At 45.8% G+C, this 24,668-nt stretch overlaps 1 protein-coding gene and 1 long non-coding RNA gene across 2 annotated transcripts in view; one reads left to right on the forward strand and one right to left on the reverse strand.

The window, feature by feature from the left end:
• The window catches only part of LOC311329114, a 6,552-nt gene extending 4,324 nt beyond the window's left edge, over window positions 1–2,228 (forward strand). The window contains exon 3 of the long non-coding RNA XR_014631279.1: window positions 1,453–2,228. This is a non-coding gene — a long non-coding RNA (uncharacterized lncRNA). The remainder of the gene's footprint in view (window positions 1–1,452) is intronic.
• Window positions 2,229–10,430: 8,202 nt separating this feature from the next.
• LOC311329119 (sodium- and chloride-dependent neutral and basic amino acid transporter B(0+)-like) lies at window positions 10,431–24,416 on the reverse strand (the record flags this gene model as incomplete). The annotated part of the gene is made up of 15 exons (XM_084463000.1): window positions 10,431–10,559; window positions 11,169–11,336; window positions 11,745–11,854; window positions 12,331–12,430; window positions 12,646–12,764; window positions 13,106–13,231; window positions 13,327–13,419; window positions 14,531–14,666; window positions 14,887–15,027; window positions 15,631–15,763; window positions 16,418–16,523; window positions 21,210–21,371; window positions 23,350–23,481; window positions 23,589–23,757; window positions 24,411–24,416. The coding sequence occupies 15 exons, from the start codon at window positions 24,414–24,416 to the stop codon at window positions 10,431–10,433; spliced, it is 1,830 nt and encodes a 609-aa protein (XP_084319126.1).
• Window positions 24,417–24,668: the final 252 nt, after the last annotated feature.

Consider the following 24,668-nt stretch of genomic DNA (forward strand, 5'->3'; position numbering starts at 1 on the left):
ATTACAAAATGCACATGCACACAAGCACATGCACACAAGCACATGCACAGACACACGCACATGCACAGACACACACATCGGTATTCCTGGTCGTTAAACAACAAAACAAAACAAAAGTCAGAGTGTATTTAGGTTAGAGAATAGGAGAGAGAGGAATGAGCTCAATCAGCCGCTGAAAGGAGTCAGACACACAGAGTTAAAGCCTCATTAATAACTAAACACTGTATTCTACCACAATATGTCAGAGAGGCGTCTGACAAGGTGTTGAGGGACAGATGAGCCTCTCCCAGAGAAGAGAGACCTAGGTACTCATGAACCCTGGGTCCCACACAATAGGGCTGTCTATGGCTCCAACCAGCCAGCCAACCAGTCAGTCAGTCAACCAGTCAGTCAGTCAGTCAGTCAGTCAGTCAGTCAGTCAGTCAGTCAGTCAGTCAGTCAGTCAGTCAGTCAGTCAGTCAGTCAGCCAGCCAGCCAGCCAACTCGTATGATGTCATTGTGGTGTTCACATCTCTCTTTCTCTATCTCTCTTTCTCTTTCTCTATCTTCATCTCTCTCCCTCTCTCTCTCGCTCTTTCTTTTGTTCTTTCGCACTCACTCTTCTGTTTCTCCATCTCCCTCTTTCCCACTCTCTCCTAATCTCTCCTATTCCCCTTCTCTCTACCCCACTCTCTCCCTCTTTCTCCCACTCTCTACCCCCCCCTTCTCTCTCGTCTCAACCTGCCTTCCCATCCCCTAGTTTTAGATCCGTGTGATTAATTGTGTCTTTTTTAGTTTTTATTTTCCCACCTCGATATAATGATGTATGATAACAGCCGTATTTCCTGTTTCCTCATGTGTGGGGGGAAGAGAGGGGCGCTGGGAGCCATTTGTTTCCCCGCATGATATTCTTCCATTTATCAAAATGATAATTAGGTGCAATTAAATGGCAATCTCATTTGTTTTGCTCAGGTGTGCGTTGCTTATTTATGCGCTGGTGTCGGCGCCATTGTAGGTCACTCTAATTAGAAGAGGAGGAGGGTGTGTGTGTGTGTGTGTGTGTGTGTGCGCATTGTGTGTGTGTGTGTGTGTGTGTGTGTGTGTGTGTGTGTGTGTGTGTGTGTGTGTGTGTGTGTGTGTGTGTGTGTGTGTGTGGAACAGGGCGTGCTGATTGAGAGAAAGAAAGGGAAAGTAGGCCTGCAGCTCGACCGCCCGGCAGAGACAGATCATCTGGATGGTATAAGCTTGCGTCAGAGTGGTGCTGGAAGACGGGGCGTTGGGGTCCCTCGCATTGACCCTTTAGGGCTCCGCCCCCACCCCGCCTCCTCTCCTCTCCTGTCCTAGTCATATCTCACCCCTGAGTGACCTTTGACACCTTGGGTGTGTGTGTGTCTGTGTGTGTTTGTGTTCTCTCTGAGGTCATCTCTAACTCTAAGATGCGTGTGTGTGTGTGTGTGTGTGTGTGTTCCCCAGGTGAGAGACCGGTCAGCTGCAGCCTCTGCCCGTACTGAGTCTCTCAGAAAGGGATCCTAAGAGCCACCTCCATGTCTCCTGCTTCTCACCAGCCTCCGACCCCTGGAACTGGACCCGCCCCCGCCCCCCAACCAGACACCTGATAACAGCCCTCCGACACGAGGCCCTCGCTTTGGGCAGGGGGGGAAAGCCCCCCCCCCCACACACACACACACCCCACCCCCTGGGGGCATTGCCTTTCCCCCAGGACCCGGACCTGGAACCCCCCCCCCCCCCCCAAAAAAAAAAAAAAAACACCACCCTCACCCAACCAAAGACAGAGACACCAGAGAGCCACGCCTCTACAGACTCTGCCTTAGAGTGACTCTCAGCCGGTGACCTTTTGACCTGTCGAGCCCTTTAATGACCTTTGCCGCGACTTCAGACCGGGGAGGACCGCTGGACGTTTGTTCTGAAGGAGGATCAAAGGAAATGGACAGAGCGGAGAGAGAGGGGACGTCCACCGCAGTCTGGATCACAGCATGGCGACGCCCTAGAGGACCCCGTCCCCAGGGCTTCATCTAATCCTTATCTGAGTGCGTGGGTCTAGTGTGTGTTGTATAGAGTGTGTTGTGTTGTATAGTGCGTGTGTGTGTTTTGCAGAGTGGATGAGGCAGGGAGACAGAGGAGGACTAACCACACACTCCTCCGTCACCTGGCGTCTCTCTCTCTCTGCCCAGTCCTGGTGTGTGTGTGTGTGTGTGTGTGTGTGTGTGTGTGTGTGTAATGAGCTCCATGAGAAAGGCTGAAGTAGTGAGAGAGAGGGAGGGAGACAGAAAGAGAGAGAGATTGCGTGTGGGGGAGGGGGAGGGGCTAGAGTCAGAGAAAAAGAGGGAAGAGAAAGGAGGAGAGAGTGGGCAGGAGGGAAACGGGGGGAAGGAAAGAGAAAATGAGAGAGAGAGGGAGAAGGAGAGAGAAAGAGGGAAAATGAGTGAGTGGGCTAATGTCAGTTAGAGGAGGTGTCTGCTTTAGTGACCATTAAAAAGAGTGTGTGTTGTTAATGGCCGGTATAAAGGAGCGTGCGTTTTTAACGGTCATTCGATTAACGTTATTGTTCATCTAAGGGGAATGGAACGAGAGCGAGCGGTTCGCCCTCCCTCTCCCTCGACTGCAGAAGCACAGCGCGTCTTTACAGCCGCAGAGTAGTAACGCAGTGTGTGTGCGCGCGCGTGTGTGTGCGTGTGTGCTGGTGCGTGTGCGTATCATCCTCTCTCTAAATGCTCATCGTGCCAGCTACCTCCTCTGCTAGACCTCTGCTTTAGTCAGGCCCTCAAGGTAGATATCAGGACCAGGCCGGCCCTGCGTTAGACCAGCCTTTTTATTTCCTGAATCCTGTTCCCTCTTTCCGGGTTTGCCCCCTGGATCAAAAGCCATTCTGCCTTTTGACTGTTTGATTAGGAAAACGAGACGCTAGATGCTAGATACTCAGGCTGAGTTACGGCTTGAAGCGCGGCGGCTAGCGCGTCCACCGGTATCCCCGCGACCCCGCAGACGCCCGTGTCCGAGTCCAGAACAAGTCCTGAACTGTTTCTTAAAGACCGGATTGAATATGAAGAGAGAGGATGTGAATTAAGAAGCCTGTTCTTAAAAGGAAGATTTTGTTGATTGCTAACGCGATGAAGTGTGAGTGTGGAGTGAAACATGTAGAACTCTCAAAGGAAGAAACAAAGACGTACACGCAGTATGTTTCTGACTGTGTATAGTACGCCTGAGACCTCTGTAGTTCCTCTGTGAGAACTAGGTGACGAGGTACTGTAAAGCCGTGTCTCTGAATGCATACAGTGTTGTGTGCTGGAACGCGCTTGCACAGATGTGTATATATGATATAGACAGGGAGGGGGTAGTCCGAATACTTGAAACGGGATATGATAGCCTACCAAGTAGTGTGACTTTAGTATGGAGACCAAGGTTGTACAGAATAACCCTTTAAAGGTGAACCCCTTGAATATTGATTTGAATTTGTACTCCGAAGTGTGACTTAGCAGATGTGAACGGACTTCAGCTGAAGAGTGTTGTGTGTGTGTGTGTGTGTGTGTGTGTGTGTGTGTGTGTGTGTGTGTGTGTGTGTGTGTGAGAGCAATTGTGTGTGTGTGTGTGTGTGTGTGGTTCTCCCATCAAACCCTTTACAGCGTTAGATACCAAATGACATTAGTCTACTGTTGCATTTAGACTATAGATTGCTGCTTTAACAAACCCCAGGCAGGGGGAGTGGGCCAGAATTTTTTTTGCGGAACTCAGACAGCAACGAATCACACGGAAGCAGGCAAGAAAGGGCAAATTCATTTTCCAAGACATGCTCAGATTTTGCTTACCTATCCTTCAGAAACAGCCCTGCAGCCTGCAAACATCGACGTGTACGTTCGATTGGCCAGTTTCCACACGCTTGGCGACTTTTCACCCATAGCCATTCCTCTTCTCTCATCCCGAACGTTCACGTCTTTCTGGACGTCGGGATCTGGTGTGGATGTTTTCATCAACAACGCAGCTGATTTTACTTCAGAGTCATCTCTGTTTGTTTTTAGTTTGTAGACTTATTGTTATTATTCCATAGATATCCAGGATTGATGGAGTATATATATATTTTTCTGTGTTTGGGACATGTGACATTCCACAGCTCCTCCCCCTGCGGAGTGGGAGTGGTCACAGCTGTAAGATGAGCGTGTTTCTAGTCTTTCTCTTGCTAAAGGTGTTAGGAGTTAGTAGATAGCTGTGGTGTCCTCCCACACATCCAGGCGGGTGTGAGCTTCCTCACACAGACATACAGCTCTGGGTCCTATCTGTCTGCAAGTGGACGATTATTTGTCATGATAATTCCTTTGTTTATTTACAGTAGAAGATTACATGTATTTTGGTTGATATTTGTATTTATTATCATTTGAAACAGAGAAGAGAAGCAAACAGGAGGTTTTTCCATGTGTTTTGTATTTTATCTGGGTTTGTTTTTATACTGCCACCGTCGGGCCTGTGGGTGACTAGTCTGTTCTGGTCTGGTACTGTTAAGGTTACTGCACTGGCCTTGTCTAGCTTGGCCCGGTGCTGGTACTGGTAGGTACTGGTCTGGTCTGGTTTAATCTGGCCTAGGGCTTGTACTGGTACTGTTACTGGTCTAGCCTGGTCTCATACTTCTAATGTTACAGTTACTGGTCTGGACTAGTCTACATTATTTACATAACTGTAATGTCATCATTGTCCACAATAAATACAGAAAATGGCACCTGTTCATCTGCTTACTTCATTTCACTCTTTCTGTGGTGTACTATGACGGTAATGTGATACTGCTGATGCTATAGTACAACAACACTTTAAATTATTCACAGTGGGTATCGGCTGTGCACCCCACTATCATCCCAATTTTCAGGACAAAATGGAACAAGATATTATAGAAATTCGAGCGACACTACAACGAGCTGAATTAATGTTCTTGTATCTTGCACACTCAGGCTCTGCCAGTTATCATATCACCTTGTAAAATATATGAACTAGACAGGCCGTTCAGTCAGTCTTGTGTAATGTGATATCCATCTTCCTAGTTCCGGCCACTCAACCCAGACTGATATCCATGTAAAAACACGTTTAAGTTTCCGTAGGGCCATCCTCCAATACTTATTTCACCTTAGAAAGACACATTTCTCCTGCAACCAGATCATACCATTTCACTTTGCTTATTGCAGGGCTTTCGAGCAGTGAGAGATAGATTTCTCCCTTTTCGGATATCCTGCTTGGCTGAGAGCTACGTAACATACTGTAGTCCTAGCATTCCCCTACTGTATGTGGAAATCAGGCAGGTTATCTTAGATATTTTGTTTTTGTATTTTGCTAGATGGCTGATATAATAATACTATAGAAAGGAAAGCAAGCCAACTACGTAGGTAGGCTTAAAGTCAGCCAGGCAGCAAAGGTTGATTTTGTGACCATTTCAACATGTTAGGCTAGAGTTCATGACATTTACAGTACCAGCTCTGCTTGCTCCTCCATGCATTTTTTCCACATTACTGAATGTGACAATGTACAATGTGCAAGAACAGCGTCACAAACAAGAGAAAAGGGACAGACCTTTTCATTCAGAGAGGCAGAGCAGGGGGCTGCAGAGCAGGCGATGGAAGCCTACAGGTGAGTGTGTGATGAGAACACTCAGAGGTACAGGACACGGCACAGGGTTAATCATGTGAGACATCTGAGTATTTATTTAAAGGAAGGCTCACATGGCCAACAATGGTCAATATAGCACTCAATACCCTGCTCCCTATCAGCTAATATCCCAAATTACTTTTTGTGTCCCTCGAAAAGTTGTTACCAGGCCAGCCAACACAGAATAAAGATAATCAAGTGATTCACAATTAATAGAATAGCTTTAATTAAAAATGCATTAAGATAAGGAAAAGCGTCTTCAGCTTTCTGCTACATCCCAATAAGCGCAAAAACAGTCTTGACATGCCCATTTAATGCCTAGTTTCTTGAGAGAACTTAACTTCTAGGAGAGGGACCAGACAAGTATTACAGCCAAGAATGTCTCTTTGTCACAACTGTAGGGACAGTGTATGAACCATTCTAAGAGCTGCACACACACACACAGATAATGAAGGACTACCTACAGTAGTAACAACAACAAACTTGTTTACTTATTACCTCATCATTACTTCATCATTAGTTACTATTTTGTGTACGTTATTGTAAAGTCATACATCATACACTGTATTTACCATGTAGTCATTCATTGCCTCATCATTACTTAATAATTAGTTACTGTTTTGTGTACCTTATTGTAAGGTCATACATCATTTAGAGTAGGTAGTCCTTCATTACTTCATCATTACTTAGTCATTAGGATTGAGAGTTAATCACTAACTAGGCTACTCATTAACTAATCATTGGTTCCTCAATAACTACAGTAGTCCCCAGTCTGTTCTCTAGTAACCCATCATTAATGGACTGAGAGTTAATCAGTAACTACTAATTAACTAATAATTGGTTCCTCAGTAACTAGAGGTCCCCAGTCTGTTCTTTAGTTCATGAGTAACTACAGTACTATAGTAGTCCCCATCAGTAATTACTCATTAATTAATCATTGGTTCCTCATTAGTTACTCAGTAACTACTAATTTGTTGTGTACCTATGTGGTACCCAATCACAATTCATGGACCAGCAGCATAACTTTCTTTTTCACCTTCATCTTTCAAGGGTAGACCTACAAGTAGCAGCGTCTCTGACATATATGGCGGCTGCCAAAGACGGCAGAGAGGCATTTAACCCTCTTTTTGGGCATCCCCAATTATTGTGCAAAATGTCATAACTGGTAAGTATCATCCTGATGTTCTCACCATTGTAGCATATGAAGGGAAATCTTGTACTGCAGTCTTCGTCATTCCACTTGCCATCAGGCCACATCTGCACACACAACCCAAGGCTTTGCGTATTATTGGGTTCACCATTGAGCCAGTTCCTGAACTCGGCCTCTCCCTCACCGTAGTGCTGACTCTACCACATCATACCACAACATCTGCCAGAGACCACCTCCAGCTGTTGATATCATCATAGAGACCTATCAAGAATGCCGTATCAAAACTACTCAGATGGTTCATGTCTACTATCTTGGTCAGCTCCTCAATGTCCTCCATGTTGTCTATGATGGCCAGGTCAGTGTACTTCTCTCTGCAGTAGCTCTGGGCTTCAGTCCGGTTCTTTGTGTTGTGAACCAGGTGTTACTGACGAGGAAGGCATGAGGACAGGCCTGGGCACAGAGTCCTGTGGTCAATACAGACAACTCAATAAACAGTATGTTTTATGTACATTCTAATCTGATATACTTAGACGGTCCAGCCCAAAGCCACATTTTTCTGATGTTGATTTAGCAGAGAAGTGTCCCATGAAAAACTACAAATACCAAAATACCACTGGCCTGATAGAAGTGACCACTACAGGACCAGCCTTCATGATGGACCACAGCACAGCACTTCTGCACCATGAGATCAAAGAGTTACACTGTTGGTAATTATCATCCTTTTCATTCATCATCACCTTCATCATAATTAACATCACCATCTTCCACTATTAACCCAATTGTCAGTACTACCGAAACAAAAAGCACATCATTTTACTCCCCTTTCTTCACTGTAAAACGTGTGCAGTTCAATAACAGTTTACAACTTGTAGAAGTAGTTTACAACTCCTTGTAGAATTTATTTCCTTCACTCTGCCTCCAACTCTCTCTCTCTCTCTCTCTCTGTATATGCCTATACCAGGTTAGGACTTTCATGTGAAATTAAATCTGCTCACTATGCTGAGTAGCGTACATTAGTCATGTCAAATGCAACTTTTGTCTTTCAACTCAGTTCTGAGTTCATGAATCACAGAGAGGAAATCATTTATGGGGACAGCAGTTACCCCACCCTGCCTTCCCTATGGGTCAGTAATGTAGGTTATATCCTAAAACGTCCCTGCATAGTATTTTGTTTTTGGCTACCTTTTGTAGCCTAGTTTTATTTCTGTCTTAATTAACCTACAGTTGTTATTGTGCAATTTTGTCCAAATTGTATTGTTTGAACGGTGCTACATAAATAAAATTATAATTGTATTATTATTAATATAAATGATGGGTATGACAAAAATGGTAATGTTCAATTACAGTAGATAATGATTAACAGGGAATGATGGCCTATCTAATTAAGGTCTCAAAAACCTCTCCCTAGGCTATGCGAATTAATTCAGCATCAGATCAGTTGGGTAAATGAGGAATTGTGTGACAGCTGCTTCAAACACTGCACACGATTAGATTAGAATCATATGTATTGCCATTGCAGGGTAGCCTACAAGTATACAATGAAATGCAGTTACAACTAGAAAGGGTGCTAAGAGAGCACATGCCTCCGCACATGAATGCATTTTGTTGATGTAACTCAGTTTAAATGGTTAGTCACACCTCAGTTTATTGGCTCCGCGCCCGGTGAGATTTTCATCAAACTTGGTGGAGGGCTTGAGACAACTTAGAACCCATTCAATTCTGGAGCGGATCAGAATCACTGGGCCGATACACAAATTAAAAGCGGTTAAGGCTTTGTAATAGTAATTCATCCCGGGTTAGACATCACTTCTAGAGTTTGTTAGGGTTATGGTGTTGCATATCACTTCTAGAGTTTGTTAGGGTTATGGTGTTGCATATCACTTCTAGAGTTTGTTAAATAAAACCTGCCAACGAGCAGTTTCACAGTGTGAGTTACCATGGGAACTGACCTACACTTTCAGTTAACTCTTTCTGGAAATGGTTTGAGCTGTCTGTCTTTCTCGAGTTTGAGTTACCTGTTTCTGGAACGGAAAGAGTTTCTCTCATCTCATGGTTAGCAAAGTCAAGAGTTTCCACTAAACCTGCTGTCTGGAATACCGTGATTTTGGCTAAGTTACAAATTGCCAACCAGTGTGAGAAGACTCACCCATGGAACACAACAGACTTGGTGTTCACAAAAACAGGGCATGACAAACTCAAAGACTCAACGAGAACATTTTTATTATTATTATATTTTATCCCCAGCAGGTGAAAAAACTAACATTTTCTGAAACTGAACATTGCTTGGCACAACAACAAATGTTAACTCTCCTGGCTGTTGGTCATCTCCTCAGGAACAGGCTGCCAATAGTCGTAGAGATTCCCCTGCAGGAACAAACACAGCCATCTATACCAGACTCCACTCTGCAGGAACAAACACAGCCATCTATACCAGACTCCTCTACAGGAACAAACACAGCCATCTATACCAGACTCCTCTACAGGAACAAACACAGCCATCTATACCAGACTCCACTCTGCAGGAACAAACACAGCCATCTATACCAGACTCCTCTACAGGAACAAACACAGCCATCTATACCAGACTCCACTCTGCAGGAACAAACACAGGCATCAATACTAGACACCATTGCTGTCTCTCAACCCCTTCGTCGGGGTCTGGGGAGACCTTCTATCTTGGGATCTAGGTGATTGGCTGGATGATGGCATGGGTCCTGTCCCCAACCCTGGCATGGGTCCTGATCTTATGTCTGTGGGACAGGACTTCTTGGGTCTTTCCCCTTCACCATGTCTGTCCTGCGAGTCTGGGGTTCTGGGCCTCTTCAGAGACAGGAATCTGCTGCTCCCTGGTGGAGTACAAGAGGACTTCAACAACAAGGTGACATTCTATAACGCAAATACACCATATAACAAGCCCATCTGGAGGGTCAACTCAACTATTAGGACAACTACCATATTGGTCTGAATATAAGACTTTTTTCCCTCTGGAAATAAGTCTGAAAAAGTTGCATCGTCTTATATTCGGGCACATTCGGCATCAAATCAGAGTAAAACTAGTGTTCTGCTCATGACTTTAACATTTAAACAGGCATATCTCGACTTGTGAGGGTCATAGAGACACAGGGTTTGGACTGGGACAAAGTTCTCAACCTGACAATGTCCCACGTTTAATGTTCAGCACCTTCCAAGCCCGAGTTATCGAATACAGATGGCCCAATGCATTCTCTACACTAATGTGGAGCCTCTTCTCCATTCGTTCTCTATTGGTGGGACTTTTGACACCCAGGGGGTGCGCAGGGGGATGCTCGCGCCTATGTGTCCAAAACTTTTTTATCAGCATTTTCAAATAAAAATTATTTTCTTTTTAAAAAACAAGATTTGGTCTTCAAAAATATGATAATAAATAAAACAAAAAAATGTCTGCTACCTTAGGTTTCAATTTTACATTGACACACACACACATGTACACACACACACACGCACGCACACACGCACACACACACACACACACACACACACACACACACACACAGATATATACAGTACAGTACAGTACACACTGAAGCAGTCTCTTACAGTACAATCAACATTTGTATACACCCGCACACACACACACACACACACACACACACACACACACACACACACACACACACACTCATCAGAGGCGGGTGTGGTCGTTGGAGATGACGTATATGTGAGCATCTTGCTTGTGTGCGTAACGTTCTCCCCGATGAGCCTCCAGGTAGGGACCCCACTCGCTGGAAGGAGAACTCACAGACTTCAAACGCTACACACGCGCGCACACACACACACACACACACAATCAGTCTACAGTATATCCACATTTCTAAAGACATTATTGTATACACCATACAGTTTAAGGCTTTTTGTCCACCGTTGGCTGAATAATACCAAGCTTACAGCTGCTTAAGAGCACATGGAAAGCTAGCTGACTGGCTAGGCTACTGACAGCTCACGTTGGCACAGAGTGTTGTGTTTTTGCAGACTGTAGATTAACTAGCCAAGTTAAGATACTGTAGCTAGCTAATGTTAGGTAGTGCTGGCGTTCGCTGTCTCTGCCATCTTGCCAAAAACCAACTGTCGTCATCATCAGAACAGCATTTTACAGCCTGCGCTTTAGCCCAAAAATACTTTTTTCAACTGAAAGAAGCCTAGAGCTCATGGCGCTATAGCGCTATAAAGTGCTTGCAACACAACTCTTATCTCTATAGCGCCCTAGAGCTCATTACCCGTTGTAAATGATGAGAAAACAACGGCAGCTCTAAAACACAGCTCGCCAGTAGACACACACCTTAACACGTTAATGTTGGGTCCGACACACTACTTCATTCATACTTACTTACTTACTTGCACACTACACACACACTAAACACACCTGCCAGAGGTTTCCTTCTGCCGTGATGAGTTTGACGACAGCCATGATGGGGATCCAGATGAGGCAGAAGGCGATCATGCACCAGCCCAGTGACACGCCCCAGGATGGGTACTTCACGTCGGCATAGCTGGGGGGCGTGAAGGTCACCAGAGACCACGCCAGGATCACCTACGACAAACACACCCAGTCATACACCAGCCCGGGACCACACCCCCTCATACACCAGCCCGGGACCACACCCCCTCCAGACACCATGGATGGGTGGATGGATGGATGGATGGATGGATGGATGGATGGATGGATGGATGGATGGATGGGTGGATGGATGGATGGATGGGTGGATGGATGGGTGGATGGGTGGATGGGTGGATGGGTGGATGGGTGGATGGATGGATGGATGGATGGGTGGGTGGGTGGATGGATGGATGGATGGATGGATGGATGGATGGATGGATGGATGGATGGATGGATGGATGGATGGATGGATGGGTGGATGGATGGGTGGGTGGATGGATGGATGGGTGGATGGATGGGTGGGTGGGTGGATGGACAGAAGAACATGGAGGCGTTACTCACGATGATGAGGCAGGGAGAGATGAAGAACCAGCAAGATCTCCACCACAGCCAGAACCATGTGCTCTTGGTGCCAATCATCATCTCTATGTCTTTAATGAACCTGTTACCACCTTTTATACAGAGCGTGCGCACACACACACACACACACACACACACACACACACACACACACACACTGAGCATTTCATTGTACATGGAACCTGTATCTTACAGTATACATATGAAACACATAAAAACATCCTTCACGCCTTGAAAAATAACACTTTTCACCAACATATCTTCATCCCTGCTGAGTCTATAAGCAGCACCATGGTCAGGTTAAGGTCAGGATCATGGTGTCCAGGGTAGGGGATGAGAGTTAGGGTCATGGCGTCCTGGTTAGGGTCAGGGTAGGGTCAGGGTCATGGTGTCCAGGGTAGGGGATGAGAGTTAGGGTCATGGCGTTAGGGTTAGGGTCATGGCGTCCCGGTTAGGGTCAGGTTAGGGTCAGGATCATGGCATCCAGGTTAGGGTTAGGGTTTGGGTCATGGCATCCCTGTTAGGGTCAGGTTAGGGTCAGGGTCATGACGTTCAGGCGCAGACGTACCGTAGATGTAACACACTCCGATGATCTCCAGCAGGGCGATAATCAGCAGAACCCAGCCAGCACAGAACTGGTCCATCAGGGTCACCCAGTAGATCCCAGCCTGAAGATGGACACACACACACACACACACACGCACACACGCACACACACACACACACACGCACACACGCACACACACACACACACACACGATCAGAGGTTGACTAGACACCCCGCAGCAGTAACAGGAAGTTGGTGGCGTGGGAGTACCTGTAACAGGAAGTTGGTGGCGTGGGAGTACCTGTAACAGGAAGTTGGTGGCGTGGGAGTACCTACCCTCGTTACACATGGTAAACCCAGCAGGAAGAGGATGGCGCAGGTTGCCACGGAGATGATGGAGCGTTTGGATTTGAGGACTTCAGGGAACGCGTCCTCCAGACTGGTGGTGATGGACTCTGAGGACAAGACACAGGGGTCAGGGTTCACTACGGCTCTCTACTCCAATCAGACATCAGACTAGGAGCTCTCAACCAATCAGAGCGGAAATTCTAAACAGTATAATAATAATAATATTAATATTAGTATTAATATTGACATTAATGTTAATATCAATATTAATGTTCATATTAATATGAATATTATTGTTATTATTAATAATAATCCTAATAATAATAATAATAATAATAATAATAATAAAAACTAGAATGGGTGCTTGGAGCACAATCTCAAAGTATCCACATTGCCATAGTGCGGTGCTGGTTTTTACTGCAGCTGAGGGGTGGTCGGTCACGCTCACCGATCCCAGCGAACTGAGAGTCCAGCCCCAGGGTCAGCAGCATGAAGAAGAACAGCACCGACCACAGAGGAGACACCGGGAGCTTGGATAGGGCGTCCGGGTATGCGATGAAGGCTAGCCCAAAACCTACACACACACACACACACACACCGGTGTCAGGGAACAGGCGGGCACAGCCCTAACAGCATGTCATCGTCAGGTATAATGGGGGCGTGTCTGACCTGCCTGGGCGACCTCCCCCACGGGCTTCTGGTAGACGTGCGCCATGTGACCCAGGATGGAGAAGATGGCGAAGCCGGCAAACACACTGGTAGCTGTGGAAACCATGAAGATGGAGACCCCACATATCACGTCACGTCACTATGCAGCGTGAATGGAGCCAACGGTGGGTTATTGAAGCAGTTACTCATGAGAGGGTGTGGAATATGGCCAATATACCACAGGTTGTGCTGCAGTCATAGGGTGGTACATTGGCCATATACCACAACCCTCAAGTGAGTTATTGCTTTTATACAATGGTTACATCACCAGGAAACATTTATGGGATGAATAGGGACTATTTCAACGTCTTAATATCGGGTTTAGTGAACTCCGCCAAGAAAGGTAGTTCCTAAAACTATCACGTTGCTATGGAGTTTCAAAGCTAATACTCCTGACCAACCTAGCTAGCCATGAAGTAAGTGTAGCCTATCTTTGCTGTGCAACTGCGAGTTGCAACAGTGGCGCCGATAAATCAGAGTGGTAGGCTACAGGACGGACTGAACAACTAAAATTGACATTGAATGTTTCCATTTTTCTTGAGGAGAAACCACAATGTAACCAATGGATGGTTACGCAATGGAGCTAACGTTTTTACAGGCAGTTATAATTGGCGCAGTAATATTTCACATAGAACGGTAAAGAGGTTTGCCCGTGATATATAGTGAATATACAACGGCTCTTAATCAGATTGTGAGGTCGGAACTACCCGTTTTATAATTCCTGCTATTACACGGTTCTCTGAAATATTTGATTCTGATTGGACAAAGGTGCTAAGGGCATCACATTATATGGTCGACACTATGTGGTCGACAGCTGAAAGTTGTGTGAAAGCTGCTGAACATTCAAAATAGCTAATAACAGTTTTGGCTGTTGTATGTGGACCCATTCTCATCAAGCCAATCTCTGAAAACGCCCATTGCCCAAGCACATGAGACCATTTTTCTGCCGAAATAAAAAGTGTAACTATTAGTATTATTGTCATTGGTAAGTCGCCGTGCATTAAGCAGGATAACGTATGTCCAGCTAGTCATCATTGAAAACTAAGAGCCCTTCAGTGCGTTACCAAACCCCTGTGCTTCACCTCTGGATGGCCAAACGATACCCCCTACCTAGTCCATCTCTCACGGCAGCCATGTTGTTGACTCCATCTAGCCGAGTTCTTACCGCAGTTGGTGATGCAGACGACCAGGGCGTCCTGATACACGTTGTTGTGGAACTTGTTATAGGAGGCCAACGCCGTGACTCCGCCCCACGCGATCGACAGCGAATAGAAGATCTGGGTCGCCGCATCTTTCCAGACCTGCCACACACACACACACACACACGTGCATGCACGCACACACACAGGCGCACGCACACACACGCACACATGCAAGAGAGAGAGAAAATGTTAGTCCTCCAAAAGGTTAGAGGACTTCAGTGTGTTCATGGTGAATGGTGTATATAGCAGCAGTATTTGGGAGCAGGCTTGGTGTGAAAAATAGAGGTTAGAGGTCAAAGGTGAGAGAGCAGAACCGGACCTCTGCCTCTCCCAGCTTGGTGAGGTTGGACTGGGAACCGATGTAGAACTCTATGCCGTCTCTGGCGCCCTCTAGTGTCACACCACGGATCAGCAGGATCAGCAGCACCGCATAGGGGAACGTAGCCGTGAAATACACCACCTGCGCACACACACGCACGCACGCACGCACGCACGCACACACACACACACAGAAATGTTAGGGGTTACGAAGTCTGGCTCAACTAAATACTTAAATACTTTGAATTAAAATTGGATGTTTTTGAGATAAGCCTCTCATTGGTGCCGCTCAATTTCAGCGGTGCCAATCAGATTCAATCCCCCGACACTATTTTGCAAAGGCACCATTGGAAAAAAAAAAAGACAGCTGTGATTGGTTTAAAGAAATACAGCATTTTTCAGAATGATAATCGGGTGTTGCCAAATTAAATATAAATAAAAGTATATCAAGTTTTATTTGTTCTGCACATTTCAGACACAGAGGCAACACAATGCACTTTACAGAGAGGAAGTGAGGGGGAAGGCACATAAAGACCCTACCCCTAATTTCCCAGAGGGAAGCAAAAAACCAAGTCACCCAGAGGGCCAGAGAAGATGAACTGTAAAAATTCTTCCCCGACCTTTGTGAACAAGACGATCAAGCAAACTCCTGGAAAATGGAATTCGCTATAGGAACATTTTACAGATCACTAAACATGGAATAAACTCTGTGAGAAGAAACGGGGCATTATGACTGCAGACTCACCTTGCCAGAGGACTTGATGCCTTTGTAGAGGGCCCCAGCAATTAGCATCCAGGCCAGCAGCAGACAAAGGGCCAGGTGCCACACCACAGGGCCCGTCTCATCCAGACCGCTGGAACGCTGCAGAACCACTACACTGGAGTTTGAGAGGGGGAGAGAGAGAGAGAGAGAGAGGGAGAGAGGGAGGGAGAGAGGGAGGGAGAGAGAGGGAGGGAGAGAGGGAGAGAGAGAGAAATAGGGAGAGAAGGAGAGAGAGAGACAGAGAGAGAGAGAGAGAGAGAGAGAGAGAGAGAGAGAGGGAGAGAGGGAGGGAGGGAGAGAGAGAGAGAGAGAGAGAGAGGGAGGGAGGGAGAGGGAGAGAGAGAGAGAGAGGGAGAAGGAGGGAGGGAGAGAGAGAGGGGGAGAAAGAGGGAGAGAGGGGGAGAAAGAGGGAGAGAGGGAGAGGGAGGGAGAGAGAGAGGGGGGTATAAATAGAGAAAGAGAGAGAGAGGGAGGGAGAGAGAAAATGAGAGAAAGAAATTGAGTAAGAGAAAGAGCACTTTACCAACGCACCTCACTAACCTATTAACCCAGCTTCAGACAGACGACCGGAACCAAGCTAAGATATTTACACACAGGTCAGGTTGACCTGATGAGAACACACTGTCAAGGCTGTGCCTGCCTGAACCCTGGCACCTGTGTGTGTGTGTGTGTGTGTGTGTGTGTGTGTGTGTGGTGTGTGTGGTGTGTGGTGTGTGGTGTGTGGTGTGTGTGTGTGTGTGTGTGTGTGTGTGTGCTGTGCTGTACTCACTCCCAGTACTGTTCACTGGGGCTCTGTACAGAGCAGGATGCGTTCTCTCCCAGCGTCCAGTTGGATACGGAGAGACTCTGGTTGGCGGATGTGCCGTTACAGTCCTCTGCACAGGGAGGGAAGCCACAGGGTCACAGGGTCACCACAGGTCAGCAGAACCCTTCACTCCTACAGTTAATACTTTTAAAAGACATATCCTCACTTAAAGGAGAATGCTCGTTTTTGACAACCTGGACCTTATTTACGGCATATTATAAGACGTTTGACTCACCGAGATAACAACTTCTAAAAAATCTATTTTCTGCCGCGAAACGGTTGTTTTCATCAATCTGTCTTGCGTTGCTCCAGCACGCTGTGCGCATGCGTGCTGGAGCAAGTGAGGAAGCTAAGCTCGTTTCTAAAGACGTTTCTAAAGATCATATTACAGAGGCATGTGAAAAACCACAACACGCCTATGCTCTACTGTATGTAAGCACAACTAGCGATTCATAAAGACAGAACCGTTTCGCGGCAAAAAATAGATTTTTTAGAAGCTGCATTCTCAGTGCCCCGTCTGCCGCCATTACATGGATATACTGGCTCGCGCTGGATTTTAAATTTCTTCTACAGGCCTCCGAATTACACCAAAGTTATCTCGGTGAGTCAAACGTCTTATAATATGCCGTAAATAAGGTCCAGGTTGTCAAAAACGAGCATTCTCCTTTAAGCCTTTAACTAGCTCCTTTTGCACTTGCTACATCTGCACAAAAATCAGCCTAGGAAAGAAATGTATCGGCCTTAAAGTTAAAACACTATTATTATAAATAGACACCTGTGGGAAAATAGAAATGCTATTGGGGAAAATAGACACGCTATTGGGGAATATAGGCACCTGTTGGGGAAAATAGTGCTCAAGAAAGACGCATGAGCGGAAAGTACCGGCGATCTAGCCAGATTTCTGGAGGATCGGGGTTGCTGGAAGCGCCAATGGATGGCTCGTCCAAAGACGACATTAGAGAGCTGTCTGGGATGGGACACGGAACCAGGAAGTACTGGGAATTAGTCATCCCTCGTCACAACTCGTGTTGATCCTTCGCTCAGTAGGACACCTGAGATCAATCCCCTTCGGCTACTGTAACCAAAACCTTCTTTTGCAGCAAACTGAAACCTTCATGACCCAATCTCAGGTCAACAGCGGTGCACGCATGCATCCAGATGACAGCGGTAGAGGCGCACGGCCAAGGACCAGCGTACGGGGAGGAAGGGGACGCAAGGAAATGCAGGCAACATAACGGGCACTGTGTTGAAGGAGATGGCAACAACGGATGATTCTTCCAGGGATTTCTTCCTGGGAACAGTAGCACTCACAGGACAGAATGAGGACTGGACCCTACAGTACCAGGTGAATGAGGACTGGACCCTACAGTACCAGGTGAATGAGGACTGGACCTTACAGTACCAGGTGAATGAGGATGGACCCTACAGTACCAGGTGAATGAGGACTGGACCCTACAGTACCAGGTGAATGAGGATTGGACCCTACAGTACCAGGTGAATGAGGATTGGAACCTACAGTACCAGGTGAATGAGGACTGGAACGGAGCCTACAGTACCAGGTGAATGAGGTCTGGAACCTACAGTACCAGGTGAATGAGGACTGGAACCTACAGTACCAGGTGAGTGAGGACTGGACCCTACAGTACCAGGTGAATGAGGAATGGACCCTACAGTACCAGGTGAGTGAGGACTGGACCCTACAGTACCAGGTGAATGAGGACTGGAACCTACAGTACCAGGTGAGTGAGGACTGGACCCTACAGTACCAGGTGAATGAGGACTGGAACACAGCCTACAGTACCAGGTGAATGAGGACTGGAACACAGCCTACAGTACCAGGTGAATGAGGATGGACCCTACAGTACCAGGTGAATGAGGATGGACCCTACAGTACCAGGTGAATGAGGACTGGAACACAGCCTACAGTACCAGGTGAATGAGGACTGGAACACAGCCTACAGTACCAGGTGAATGAGGACTGGAACACAGCCTACAGTACCAGGTGAATGAGGATGGACCCTACAGTACCAGGTGAATGAGGATGGACCCTACAGTACCAGGTGAATGAGGATGGACCCTACAGTACCAGGTGAATGAGGACTGGAACACAGCCTACAGTACCAGGTGAATGAGGATGGACCCTACAGTACCAGGTGAATGAGGAATGGACCCTACAGTACCAGGTGAATGAGGATGGACCCTACAGTACCAGGTGAATGAGGATGGAACCTACAGTACCAGGTGAATGAGGACTGGACCCTACAGTACCAGGTGAGTGAGGATGGAACCTACAGTACCAGGTGAATGAGGATGGACCCTACAGTACCAGGTGAATGAGGATGGAACCTACAGTACCAGGTGAATGAGGACTGGAACGCAGCCTACAGTACCAGGTGAACAACGAATGGACCCTACAGTACCAGGTGAGTGAGGACTGGACCCTACAGTACCAGGTGAATGAGGATGGACCCTACAGTACCAGGTGAATGAGGATGGAACCTACAGTACCAGGTGAATGAGGACTGGAACGCAGCCTACAGTACCAGGTGAACAACGAATGGACCCTACAGTACCAGGTGAGTGAGGACTGGACCCTACAGTACCAGGTGAATGAGGAATGGACCCTACAGTACCAGGTGAATGGGACCAACATCACATTCAAATTGGATACAGGTGTTCAGGTGAACATTCTTCCTGAAACTGAACGACCCCTGAGAGAAAAAGCAGGGGTTAACCTCAAAGTGAAGGTAAAACTGAGAGCTTATAGCGCTGAGGTTATAGCAACAGCAGGTTCAAGTGACTGTAGCTAGTCAACATCAAAAAAAACACCAATCATTGGTTAAAAGACATGATGCAATACACTGGGTCTAGTCAAACAAGTACATGTAAAGAGCCAAAGTGCTGTACAAAACGTAGCATCAATCATAGAACTGAACGTGTAGCCCCAAATAGACCTACACAGATTATCTAACCTTCATGTACTGTAATGGAAAGGGTCGAGGAGCCAACACCATGTGTACACTCCTTAGTGGCAGTTGAAGAGAAAGACGGCTCACCTAGACGATGTATAGACCCCAAACAGATGAATGAGTTTGTTCAAAGAGAACATTTTCTGTTGCGCTATGAACTACTTTACATAGAAATTATTTCACCTCGTTTTGTTTTGGTGTCTTTGGTGTTTTTTTTTCTTTCCTTTTTTTGGGGTGGGCATGTCTTCTCGAAAAGGTGTTTCTCACACACACACACACACACACACACACACACACACACACACACACACACACACACACACACACACACTCTACCAAATGGTTGAGCAGGCCATGAAACGTTATTTTCTTTGGTGGCTGCCTAGACCTTTGCGCAGTACTGTATACACATACATATATCAAAACACCTATATATATATATATATATATATATATATATATATATAGGTGTTTTGATATATGTATGTGTATACAGTACACATGACATAGTCCAACACCACAGTATACAAATGCCCATGGGGTCCTACTTCAAATTCATAAATTTAAATTCATAAATGTACACATATATATTCACATACATATATCAAAACACCTATATATATATAGGTGTTTTGATATATGTATGTGAATATATATGTGTACATTTATGAATTTAAATTTATGAATTTGAAGTAGGACCCCATGGGCATTTGTATACTGTGGTGTTGGACTATGTCATATGTAGTGTAGGCTATATACCACTAACCTGAAAAATGTCTTTTGCTTGCTAGGTGTGAAAAAAGAGTTTGCTTTTTTGACCTGACGAAGGTCTTTGACCGAAACATTGTTTAATAAAGTTTGTTTGCAAGTAAAGGACGCTGTGTGGTAACCATCTAGGCTATGGACATTGCCTCCTATGCACCTGTCTACACAGATCTGAAGGATAGCCTTTACAGTCAAGACTTAGTAGAGTCAAAGGGATTTTGAATGTATACGATTATGGATGTGTGTTTTTCCCAGTTGAAAGACCTTTGAATGGGTGAGCTTTTGTGTGGGATCGTGGACACAACTTCAACACAGCTGTGAATTGTGCAATTATGGGTTGTATTTAAGCACGGTGTCACTTTATGATGGATGTGTCTTGAGAAAGGTCCTTGTGATAAAACTTAACATTTTGATAAATCATCATTGATAATGATCCCAGCTCCTGGCATTGTGGCGAAGTGTACTGGAGCAAGACACTGAGGCACTGTTGCCTCACGGCAAGAAGGTCTCCCAGGCCTTTCTGTGCCTTGTTTGCATTACTGTACATCTACAGAACCTTTGGGATTGAGGCTGCAGTTCTAGTACAGTAATAACAGAACCTTTGAGAATGAGTTTGCAGTTATACTACAGTAACAATAGCTCTGTGGCCTAGTGGTAGAGTGTCTGCCCAGAGACTGGGAGGTTGTGGGTTCGATCCCCATGGAGTCATACCAAAGACTATAAAAATGGGACCCATTTCCTCCCTGCTTGGCACTCAGCATCAAGGGTTGGAATTGGGGGGCTACATCACCAAATGATTCCTGAGCGCGGCACCGCTGCTGCTCACCGCTGCTGCTCACCGCTCCCCCAGGGGATGGGTCAAATGCGGAGAACAAATTTCACACACTCATGTGTGTGACAATCAGTGGAACTTAGTCTTAGTATAACAGAACGTTTGAGAATGAGTTTGCAGTTCTAGTACAGTAATAACAGCACCTTTGGGTGTGAGGCTGCAGTTCTAGTACAGTAACCCTAACCCTAACCTTTGGGTGTGAGGCTGCAGAGGCTGTTGGACCAGCTGAAGCAGCCGCTCCAAGGAAGAGTGGCTTGGAAGGAGGCGAACATGTAGTACAGGCTGTAGGCGATGATCACGTTGTAGTAGATGGCCACTAATGTGCTCACGATCACCATGGATATACCCACACCTAGAGAGAGAGAGAGAGAGAGAGAGAGAGAGAGAGAGTATTTCAATTCAATAATTGCCAGGAGGTATTCATGTACAGTAATGCAAAACAGTAATTTGAAATCAGATGGCAATTACTAAATAGATTGAATTAACCTACTGTATGGTAATTAACCTACTGTATGGTAATTAACCTACTGTATGGTAAATGTCTGTTGGCAAACCAACCTGTTGGCAAACCGATCTTTGACATGGCCAATTTTGGTTGGCAAACAGACACTTTCTGTAATACAGTATGGGCCAACTGTTTCTTATCAGACGTTGGCTTAAGTGTCTTAAACCAGGAAGTCTTCCCTACATAAATAATCCATTCCAGAGACTTCCGACCAAATCAAACAATAAACACAAGCAAATAATCATATGCGTATTTCTGGAGTCAACAGAGCTTTGTGGAATATGGATGTGGGAGGATGCATGGATGGATGGATGCTACTGCATTAGTATAGTACTACTGTAGTATAAAGCCTACTGTACTAGTATAGTACTAGTATACAGGTATATGCTACTGCACTAGTATAGTACTACTGTAGTATAGAGCCTACTGTACTAGTAAAGTACTAGTATAGATGATACTGCACTAGTATAGTACTACTGTAGTATAGAGCCTACTGTACTAGTACATTATATTTAAACCAGTATGATCCTTTAAGCACCTAGTGTATTTTTAGTGTGCTATTCTTCACTTTGCCTGCAGTAGATTATGCTCTTAAGTCACTTAAGAGCATAACTTTTAGTTCTAGAAAGGAGATGCACTTGTGAATTCTGATGAGTACTAGTATACTCTGACTTCCTACGTTGAATGCTGTTATTATAAGTCACTGGATAAAAGCGTCTGCTAAATGACTGTAATGTAATGTAAGGACCCCCTCTTTGGTAACACCCATCTCGGAAAACGGCTGCAACGGAAGCTTGTTAAGACTAATGAAGTGAAACGAAACGGCAATTCAGTCTGAGTGTTGGACTAGTTTTTACCACCAACCGCAACTAAAGCTTTGCCTTTACCAACGACACCGTAGGCTACAGGTGTGGCCCAGCGTCGTCTTCTTTCCTGCATCTTCAATGTAGGCTACATGTTCTCCCTATTATTAATGTATTTTACATGAAATTCACACAGACTACAATTAAATGGGAAAAGCCACATTAAACATTGAAACAAAAGAAATACGTTAGTTGTGGTGGCTGATGCCGTTGTCTGCGGAGCCCTGTGATTGGCTCTTCCGTGTTCCGGGCATCCCTCTGTGACACGCGCTTGTTTATTGACTTGTTTATTGACAGACCAATAGCAGCCCCATGCCAAGGTTCTACTGAGGTCTGTCAACAGACCAAGCCTTCGGTGTGCTGAGACCACTGAGCAAAGACACGTCTAAAAGACGTCTTTTAGATGTCTTTTTCGGACGTCCAAAGACATCCAATTAGGAGCCAGAATGAACGGTTTTTTTAGTCGTTCAGATATTGAACCCGTTCTGCACGTCCACAGACGTCTTAGAGGGGTCCAAGCCAGACGTGTGAATATTGAGGGGTCCAGCAGACGTACAAATGGGGTTCTGGACCGACGGACGTTATTAAGACATGATCTGAACGTCTCCCTGACGTTGTGTGTTTGCTGGGCTGTCAGCTAGTTTATCCCATCACTCCTCAGTGAACTCCAGCCAACACCAGTAAACTGTGTACAGACAGGAGTGGTGGCCATTGTTCTTAGCTAATCAAGGGTCGCATGTCTGGAGTAGGGGCGGGGCAATCTGATCATAATACAACACTGACCACGAACTGGTATGCGTCTTTGAACTCATGACTTTGAATTTAGGTGTGGTTAACCATTACTCCACTGAATAAACAGCTCACCTCAATAGGTTTTGACTTCTTCTGACGTTCCACTGAACGCCAACACAACACCGCGTAAACAGGAAGCGAGATCTGACTTCTTGAGTTCCCAGCCTTACCCTGCAGTAGGGGCACTGCCCTCCACACGTTGATGGGGCCTTGGCTGCAGAACTGACCGAAGGAGCTCTCCAGGAAGAAGAGAGGGATCCCAGTGACCGCCAGCATGATGACGTAGGGGATGAGGAAGGCACCTGGGAGATAAAAGGGGGTGTGTGGGGGGGGGGGAGACAAATAGTAGTCTAATCCTCTCCTTTGTAATTGTAAAGTCCCATTGTAGAGATGTCAGGTGTCCGCTCACCCCCTCCGTTCTTGTAGGCCAGGAAAGGGAACCTCCACACGTTCCCCAGGCCGACAGCGTAGCCGATCATAGACAGCATGTACTCCCTCTTATTAGTCCAGTTCCCCCGCTCAACGTTCTCATCAGAACCACCAACATGGGAGTCCGCTTTCTCCGCATCATCCTTCTCCTGGAACACACACACACGCACACACACACACACACACACACACAATTACATTAGTCCTTTAGCAGACACTTTTATCCAAAGCCACTTACAATAATTGCATTTAACAGGGTCAGAGTACTACTACTCACCAGAACTCACAAGTAATACTAATAATAATAATAATAACTTTCATTTATTCATTCATAAAACCCAAGGTCGCTTTACATAGGGGCAGAACAGACAAGAGACAAACATGGACAGAGACACACAACATTAAGAAACGGCAGCTAGAGGTCAAAGGCCATGTTAAAGAGGTGAGTTTAGTGCATCTCCCTTCTCAACATGTGACAAGAGCATAATAGTGCTGAAGCCAAGGTGCGTGACGCGCGCGCGCAATTCTGCCAATTAATTATGGGTCTACATTAAAACCACTCCGCAGACAGATCAGTCCGCCACGGGGAAACGCGCAACGAATCGTTTTTGATTCGTTGTTTGTTTCGATTAAATAATAGTTTATAATATCCTATTCATACAATTATGTCAAAGTTAAAATGTTCTTGATGGCTCTTGAAACAAATCCCGAGGAGTCCCAGGACCCGTACGTAGAGACGGAATTGGATGATTTGTTTTTTGCTGTTTAATTAGTAGATAAATCTGTGAAGTTGCGCGCGCACCGGCATCAGTTGATGTAACGTTACTCCAACAACACACGTGAATGAATTTCAGACTAAACAAACCGGCGTGTTTAAGTCTTCCTACCTTGTCAGTAACCCCATGATTTCTGAATACAAGATTTCTAAAAGTGCTCAATCCATATTGCTTCATCTTGAAGTCGCGTTAAAGGTGATCTCCTTTCAGGGCGCTCGAGGAACAGGTATTTAAAGTCCTGCGCAGATGAGACACCTTCGTCTCTCTCTAGCCAATCCCTGTCA

Source organism: Borostomias antarcticus (genome assembly GCF_949987555.1).
Source record: "Borostomias antarcticus genome assembly, contig: scaffold_60, whole genome shotgun sequence".
Lineage (NCBI taxonomy): Eukaryota > Metazoa > Chordata > Actinopteri > Stomiiformes > Stomiidae > Borostomias > Borostomias antarcticus.